Below are 8108 nucleotides of genomic sequence, written 5' to 3' on the forward strand. Positions count from 1 at the left end.
TGTATATTCTTGCTTTTTGTTTTCTCCTTAAGTTCCTGGAGATGTTGCTCATATTTTTCCATGCTTTTCTCTATCTGTTCTTTTGTGTATAGGCTTTCAGGTGCCTTATTTCCAGTTCCTGAGTGTTTTTGTCTACCTCTTGAGTTCTGCTGTTGTATGTTTCCATTGTTGTATGTTCTGCTGTTGTATGTTTCCATGCTCTTGTGTTGTGCCTTTCATTTCTGTAGATTCTGCTGGTTGGTTTTTCGAACTTTCAATTTCTACCTTATGCACACCCAGTGTTTCCATTATACAGATCAGCTCTTTTGCCATATCTTCCCTAAACTTTTTGAAGTGACTTATTATGAGTTGTTTCAATTCCTGTATCTCAGTTGAAGAGTAGTTTGTTCCTTTGAATAGGCCATAACTTCATGTTTCTTAGTGTAGGTTGTAGTTTCCTGTTGTCTAGACATGGTTTCCTTGGTTACCCTAATCAGGTTTTCACAGACCAGAACAGACTCAGGTCCCCAGAGGAAGAAATATTCAGTATCCAGTTTCCCTGAGTGTGTGTCTTAGAAAACTGATACACCCTGTGATGCCTCAGGTCACTGTGCTTTTCTGCTCAGCAGGTGGTGCTTGTCAGCCTGTAACTCCAGACTGGTGTAAGGATGTGTGGCCCATGGCTGTCTTCCCCCAGACACTGGCATCTGGTTCCGAATGGAAGGCAGGTAGTAGAGCTGGGCCCCACTCTTTTCCTGTTAGGGAAGATAAAGCCCTTAGGGAGAGGTCATTAGCATTTGAATAGACTCTGCCTGTGCTATCTCCACCCTTGTCTGGGTCAGAGCACTGGGAACAGAAAATGGCTGAGGCTTTCTCTACTGAGTCAAATCAGGGTCAGAAAGTCCCTTTCAGGGCTAGTCCCCTGTGACCCTGTGGCTCTCCAAGGTCAGTCATCACCCAAAGTCTCTGTCTGCTTGCTGGGGATTCTTAGCTCATAGTGAGCAGTCCATGCTCACTAATTAAAACCACTGTTAGAACTCAGCTGAGCTATATTTGCTTACTTGGAGAGAGCTTCTCTCTAGCACCATGAAGCTTTGCAGCTCAGGCTGTGGGGGAAGTGGTCTCCCAGCAAGGATCCACAGTTTTACTTACAGATTTTATGCTGTGATCTTGGGCATTCCTCCCAATACAGGCTTCCCCATCAGAGCACGTGCCTTCTCTGTATCATTGCTCCATTGATTTGCTCATCTTTCCCATCAGACCACAAGCTCCATTTTCCAAGGGACCATGTTGTCCTTGTTTACACTTATATCCACAGGGCCTGCCACATCCCAGCCCACAAGAAACTTTATTTAATGAAGGGATATAGAGCCCTGGCCCCAAACTCTGCTGCGGAAACACTTCTATTGCATGATGGGCTGTTCTGAATATTCCTGAGTCCAGGCCAAAGGCAGTTTCAGGCAGAAGGGCCTGGGCTTTGTGCCAATGATGACTTGTCTAGCTGGCCCCAAGGACCCATTTCCATCTTTCTAGTCTGTAATGTTTGTCCACACAAACACACACTCAGAATGTTTAGGTGAAAAAAGAATTATGCCTGTGGCTTGTTCCATAGGAGCGAGTAGAGGAATTAGCTGAATTCAATCGAACTCAATACCTGGGGTCAGGCCGGGGACCTGGAACTAGGGTTGTTTGTGGCTGTGAGACCTTGGGCTGATCCTCTCTCTTCAGATGGTCTTGGTTCCTCTTTGCACGAGTAAAGGAATTACGGTACTAGAGCAGGTGAGGGGAGATTAGTACATCTCCACGTTGCTCAGTGTGGAGAAAAAGGCCACATTTAGCAAGTCATAGAAAGTCAGAGTAATACCTGTGTCCTTTGATACAGTCTTCCCCCTCCTTCCTCTTGATTTCAAGACAATGATCTAGAAGAAAAAGGAAAGCTGTCTGCAGAAAGATGTGTATTGCAGTACTGTTTGTCATGGCAAAAATCAGAAGCAAACAGAATGCTGCAACAAGAGGATAATGGTTCCTTAGATTATGGTGTATCCACTGCATGGAACTGTATGCACAGAGGATTATTTTGAAAACCCTTAAGTCGCTTGAGGGATGCCTATGATGATTTACATCAAAGTCGAAAAAGCAAGATTTAAAATGACATGTGCCAGGATGGCGACAAGATGGAAATACGTGGGTAGAGAGAAAGTCTGGAACAGGGAAGGTAAAGATGGTAGTTCTTGTGCTGTTTGCATGATGAGATCATGGCTAATTTCCTTCTCAATTTCCCCAGACTTCATGTACCATTTGTTATTTTTATCTTTTTGGTACAATAAAAGTCATTAATAGAAGAAGAAATTGAAGTCATGGACCCTGTAGTTGCTTTCAGAGTTAGCAATACTCTGTGATGTTCTATCTGTCCCACGCGGACTGAGGCCCTTACCCAACTGTCTGAATGGCCCCACGTTGCCTAGCAACCACCAGCTCAACAGCGGTTGCTAGGGAACCAAGGACAGAGCCAGGACTCTGAGTAATAGGTCAGCATTCATACTATGGCCAGTCTCTTCCCCCCAAGCATCTTTCTCCCCCACGCATTCCTGTCCTCTCCAGCTCTCCTCCCTCAGTTTCCCTAACTCCCAGGGGAATCCTGCCAGCAGCCTGCAATGGGTCACCACAGGCACAAAGTGGATCCCAGGTAATCACAGCACAGCACGGGTACTCAGAGGTTCCCTGGAACCCTCCTCCTTCCCCCGCTCCAGGGTCAAGGACTGGACAGAGCACATGCATGGCTGAATGCTGAAGTCTGTAGTGCTCCCGCCCTGGAGATAGGAATTGCCTGTGTCCTCTGTAGGGCCCTGGGCCCTAGCAATCCCCTCTCCCCCGGGGAGTGATCCCTCAGGAGAGAACAGAGCTCAGCCCAGCGCTCCCACCCCAGTAGAATGCATGACACAGCGGAAACATTAAATCCATGGCTCTTGAATCCATTCTTTGACAGGGCCCCATGTGGACATCTCCCTATTCTTTAAAGAGAAAGGAAAATCTGTCTAGTTGGATCCATCTGAACATGATGATCCTGGAAAGCCCTAGTTTCTGCCCCATGGGAACTCTCCTGAGGGTGACCCATGTGTCCTGTGTGTCATCCCCATCACTCCCAGCCGTTGCTCTAGCATCACCTCCATCCTGTGGAAGTCACCTTCTACCCATACTTGATCTTCCATTGTATGATCCTCTGTGACTGCCCCATTCAGAAGGTGAAACTGAGAGCCAGAAACGCCAGGCTGGGATAGGAGGAGGGCAAACATGAAACATAGACAGAGAGACCCCAGAACAGGTTCTCAACAGGGAATAGAGATGGGCCCCTTATAACTGGGGCCTTGATGGGGGCTGAATGAGCCTGCCCCCTGCTCAGCCATGGGCTGGTCTCCTGGCTCACGAAGGTCTTCCTGGGATGGGTCCCAGTTCCATCACCAGTGCCAAAATTACTTTTTGCTGACCTAGCAATAAACCAAGAGGATCGGAGATGTTTCCAATAATGTCCATGATCTGGGATTCTGAAGGGTCATATGTGTCTTCTGAGAGTCCTGAGAGTCAAAGAAGTTGGGGAGAGAGCCAGGTAAAGGAGAGCTCTGTCTTCTGGTTGGGGTGATGGCAAACCAAACGTGATTGTCAGCCTAAGAACTCCTGGGTAAAGGGTTTTTAATGTGCAAGGGTAGGAGGTTTGATGGGTGTGGCACATTATATATATACGTATATTATATGTATATTATACACATACTCTTCTTACAGTGTGACTGACATTCCACCTGCTGAGAGGTGGGGTCTAGTTCTGTCCCCTTGAATCCACCATAGGGTAGGGTGGAAGTGATGCTTTGAGACTTCCATGGCTGGGTTATAAAAGGATATAGCTTCTCCCTGACACCCCCTTTTTCTTGGTACACTCACCCTTGGTATCCAGCCACCATGTTATGAGGCAAGCCCTTCCTCCTCTCCCTTCCTTCCTTTTGCTATATTCAGGTATAATTGACAAACAATAAATGTATATACTTAATGTGTAAAATTTTACAAGTTTTCACATACGTACATAGCCATGAAATCATCACCATAATCAAGATAATTAACATATCCATCATCCCTCTAAATTCTCTCTTGCTCCTTTGTAATCCCACCTTCCTGTCCCTCTCTGTGCCACCTTCTGCTGCCCATCCCCAGGCAACTACTATTCTGTTGTTACCATTGATTAGTTTTCATTTCATAGAATTTTATATAATTGGGATCATAGAGTGGGTACTTTTCTGGAGCTAGTTTCTTTCACTTAGTATAATTATTTTGAGTTTTATCCGCAGAGTTGTGTATGCATATGTTCCTTTTAATTGCTACACAGCATTCCTAATAGTCCATTGTATGGATATACCACAATTTATCTATTTAGCTTTGATGGGCATTTGGGTTCTTTTCAGTTTTGGGCTAGCACACGTCAAGCTTCTGTGAACATGTACGTACAAGGATTTGCATGGCCACGTGCTTCCACTTCTCTTGGGTAAGCCCCTAGGAGTACAATGGGTGGGTGTTCTAGTTTGCTAATGCTGCCGGAATGCAGAACACCAGAAATGGACAGGCTTTTACAAAAGGGGGTTTATTTGATTAAGACCATAAAGTGTCCAAGGTAACACATCAGCAATTGGGTACCTTCACTGGAGGATGGCCAATGGTGTCTGGAAAACCTCTGTTAGCCAGGAAGGCATGTGGCTGGCATCTGCTCCAAGTTCTGGTTTCAAAATGGCTTTCTCCCAGATGTCCCTCTCTAGACTGCAGCTCCTCTTCAAAATGTCACTCAGTTGCTCTTGGGGTGTTTGTCCTCTCTTAGCTTCTCCGGAGCAAAAGTCTGCTTTCCATGACCGCCTTTAAACTATCTCTCATGTGCAGCTCCTCTCTCAGCTCCTGGGCATTCTTCAGAGTGTCCCTCTTGGCTGTAGCAAGCTTGCTCCTTCTGTCTGAGCTTATATAGTGCTCCAGTGATCTAATCAAGGCCCCCGCTGAATGGGCAGGGCCACGCCTCCATGGAAATTATCTAATCAGAGTTATCACCTACCATTGGATGGGTCACATCTCCATGGAAACATTCAAAGAATTACAATCTAATCAACACTAACATCTCTGCCCACAGAAGACTGGATCAAAGACAATGGCATTTTGGGGGACATAATACATTCAAACTAGCACAGTGGGTTATCATTCTGGCTCAGCAATCTGAGAGTCGATGGGGAAAAGAACCAGTGTGTGGGGCTCACTGGTGAGGATGTGGACCGTCACTTGCTTGCCCCTTCACCTTTTAGAACACAATACCTCACTCTGCCCTTCAACTGTGGCTGATGGTCTGGAAGCTGTAATCTGTCTAGTCGAGCCTCTGCAGAAACTAAACAGCAGTGATGGGTGGCAGTGACCAGGCCCTGTAGGCTGGCAGGGGTGGGAGGATCTAGGTATCTAACTGCTCCTATTACACACTTTCAACAAAAATTGCTGCTTTCAGTCTTCCCACCCCCACGTCAGAGAGACTCGGCACCTCCAGTTCCTGACCCTACCTAGTTCTGCAAGTCAATAGGCTCCTTCTGAAATTCTGCAGACTTGGGCTTCGGCTTTCCCTGCTCTGCTAAAGCAGATTTTTATTCATCTGCTTTCCATCTTCCAAACTTTTTTTGACATCTCATTCATTACTGTATTTTCTGCAATTCTTGTTGTCCTATGAGATTGTAACTTTTCTATTCCTTGACTGTAATTTTAGAGGGATTTCTGTTCCATATTGCACTGAAAGTCTCTGCTGATCTCTGTGATGTGAATCACTCACGTACATTCATTCATTCCTCCAGGTGCTTCCAGGTGCCAGTACTCTTCCAGGCACTGGGGATGCACCAGCAACCTATGCATAACAAATAGAAAAAATTTAAAATTACTGTAGAGTGGCGGGGTTCAGGAGTTGGGGGTGGGGTGTATCACAGTATGAAGTAGGGTGGTTGGGCTAGGCCTGATTTGCATCATCTTGAAGGAGGTGAGGGAGTCAGCCATGTGGATATGGGGGTGAGTGGGATATCATCCCAGGCAGAGAAAACAGTCAGTAGAAAAACCCTAAGGTGGAATCATGTCTGGCAAGGAGGCCACCCTGCTGTAAGAGCAGACTGAGAGGAGTGTGGGGCTGCAGGGGCAGAGCTTATATACTTGATTAGACAGAAATCTCTGTGTGTGTGTATAACTGCATATGATTAGATGAGAAGGCAAACAGGTATGGAAAGATTCACATCGAGGTTGGTCTCAGAATCCCTGTGTTTATAGGGCACAGGCCCGCGGCAGGGCTGCAAACCACACATGACATCTGTGGGCAAAGGCCAGGTTCAAAGGTCACCTGCTTCAGAAGTTCTTCCCAGAGCATCCTAACTGAAGTTGTCCATCTGTCCAATTATTGCAGAACCAAATTTCATTTTCTTAAAAATATTTAGCACCAGAAAAGATCTCATGTAAGTATTTGTTTACATATTTTTAATCTCCTTGCCACTAGAATATGCATTGCAGGAGGACAGGCACACTGCCACTCTTGTTTCCCTACCCATTAGCAGTAGAATAGTTTCAGTCACAGTAACATAGGGTTTGTTGATTGACTGCTTAATGGTTGTTCAGTGGAGGAATAAGCATGTACCAGCCCTTCACACACAAGCCCACGTAATCCTCAAACATCCCTTTGATGCAAGTAGTGTTAGCCCCTTCTTGCAGCTTTGAACACCATGCTGAGAGAGGTTAAATGTAGATTTTTCCAAGATCACACATCTGTAGCAAAGTCAGGATTCCCAGCTCGCTGTCTTTCACTCAAAAAACCAAGTCGTCACTCTTAGATTTGGGATCCAAAACAGACATGCATCTCTCCCGCAGTCCTGCCCCCAACTTGCCTTTCTACTACTCTAAAGCCCTCCCCACTTCGGAGCCGGCTGCCTTGGAAACGGCGCCCGATTTGGGAATCCATATCCCTAGATTCCTACACCAAAGGGCTGCAGGAAAGTGGTGGGGGGATGGTAGGGGGCTCCGCAGAAAGCGGCGGGCAGGGGGCCTTCGCTGCGTGGTAGAGCTGTGGCCACAGGGCCCCTCTGTGCGCCCAGGCCCCTCTGTGCTTCCTTTAAGCACACGCTGACCCAGGGCCCCGGCGCAGGCCTAGAGCCCATCCCACACCTGGGTACTCATGGCCCAATCGCCGCTGTGCTGGTTGTCCCCGACTTCGATGGCGGAGATCCCGAGCCGGCCTCCCACATCACATGGCCTGGGCGCGAGCAAAGAAGCCACAGGAGGCTGTGGCCAGAGCTGCTCCGCGAGGTCGTGGGAGGGCGCGGCGCTCTGGACATCTCCCAGGGAGCTGGCGACTCTCTGTCCTGGACCGCGCTCTCTGCTTCTACATGATGCGTCCTGGTCCTCTCAGACACCCACCAGGAGGGTCAGGAGAGGAAGGACCCGATGGACAGGTGGGCGAGGAGGCGAAAATAGGGGAGGCCCTAGAGTTCCATGCTCTGTTTTTGGGGGTGTTCACTACTCAGTCGTCTCCTGACTTGGGGAAACCTTCTCTCTGCTCTGTGTCTAGATACCGGTCTCTTGCACTGTCCTTTGTTGTCAGTTCTCCCAGGGGAAGAGACTGATGACTGACAACTGCCACCACCAGAATAAGGTACAGTTTGCACCCGGATATTTTCCTAATTTTATTTGGGGAGTGTTGCTGAATCCCACTATGTGCACTCAAATGTTTTGTGATTTGGGGAGAACCCCCAGAATCATCGGATTTGTTCCCCGTGGAACAGGAGGTTAGAGGGTGGGGCACCCCTGGGGGCAGTGAACTTATCCTCCGTGGCTTCTATGATGAGTGGGTCTACAATAGTGGGCTTGGAAGGGGGGCAAAGACCCCTCCTCCCTGGCGGTGGGAATCACGGCGCCCCTTTCCTTTCTTGGGCCATATTGAAGTCAGAGGGGTGGGCTCAGGATCTCCCCCAGCGATGAATGAAACCCGGACCAGCGACCTTCCCGAGAGGGCTCCGCGGGGAGGGTCTCCGGCCTGGCCCGGGATGGGCAGGGGCCCTGTGATACTGCATCGCTCTCAGGGTGGGGCAGCTCTG

General features: G+C 48.1%; 1 protein-coding gene across 1 annotated transcript in view; it reads left to right on the top strand.

Moving 5' to 3' along the window:
* The window catches only part of RPH3AL (rabphilin 3A like (without C2 domains)), a 192960-nt gene extending 185556 nt beyond the window's left edge, over positions 1 to 7404 (top strand). The window contains exon 6 of the mRNA XM_037810480.1: positions 7132 to 7404. Coding sequence (XP_037666408.1) covers positions 7132 to 7404 — 273 coding nt within the window. The remainder of the gene's footprint in view (positions 1 to 7131) is intronic.
* Positions 7405 to 8108: the final 704 nt, after the last annotated feature.

Source organism: Choloepus didactylus, chromosome 18 (assembly GCF_015220235.1).
Source record: "Choloepus didactylus isolate mChoDid1 chromosome 18, mChoDid1.pri, whole genome shotgun sequence".
In the NCBI taxonomy this organism is placed as follows: Eukaryota; Metazoa; Chordata; class Mammalia; order Pilosa; family Megalonychidae; genus Choloepus; species Choloepus didactylus.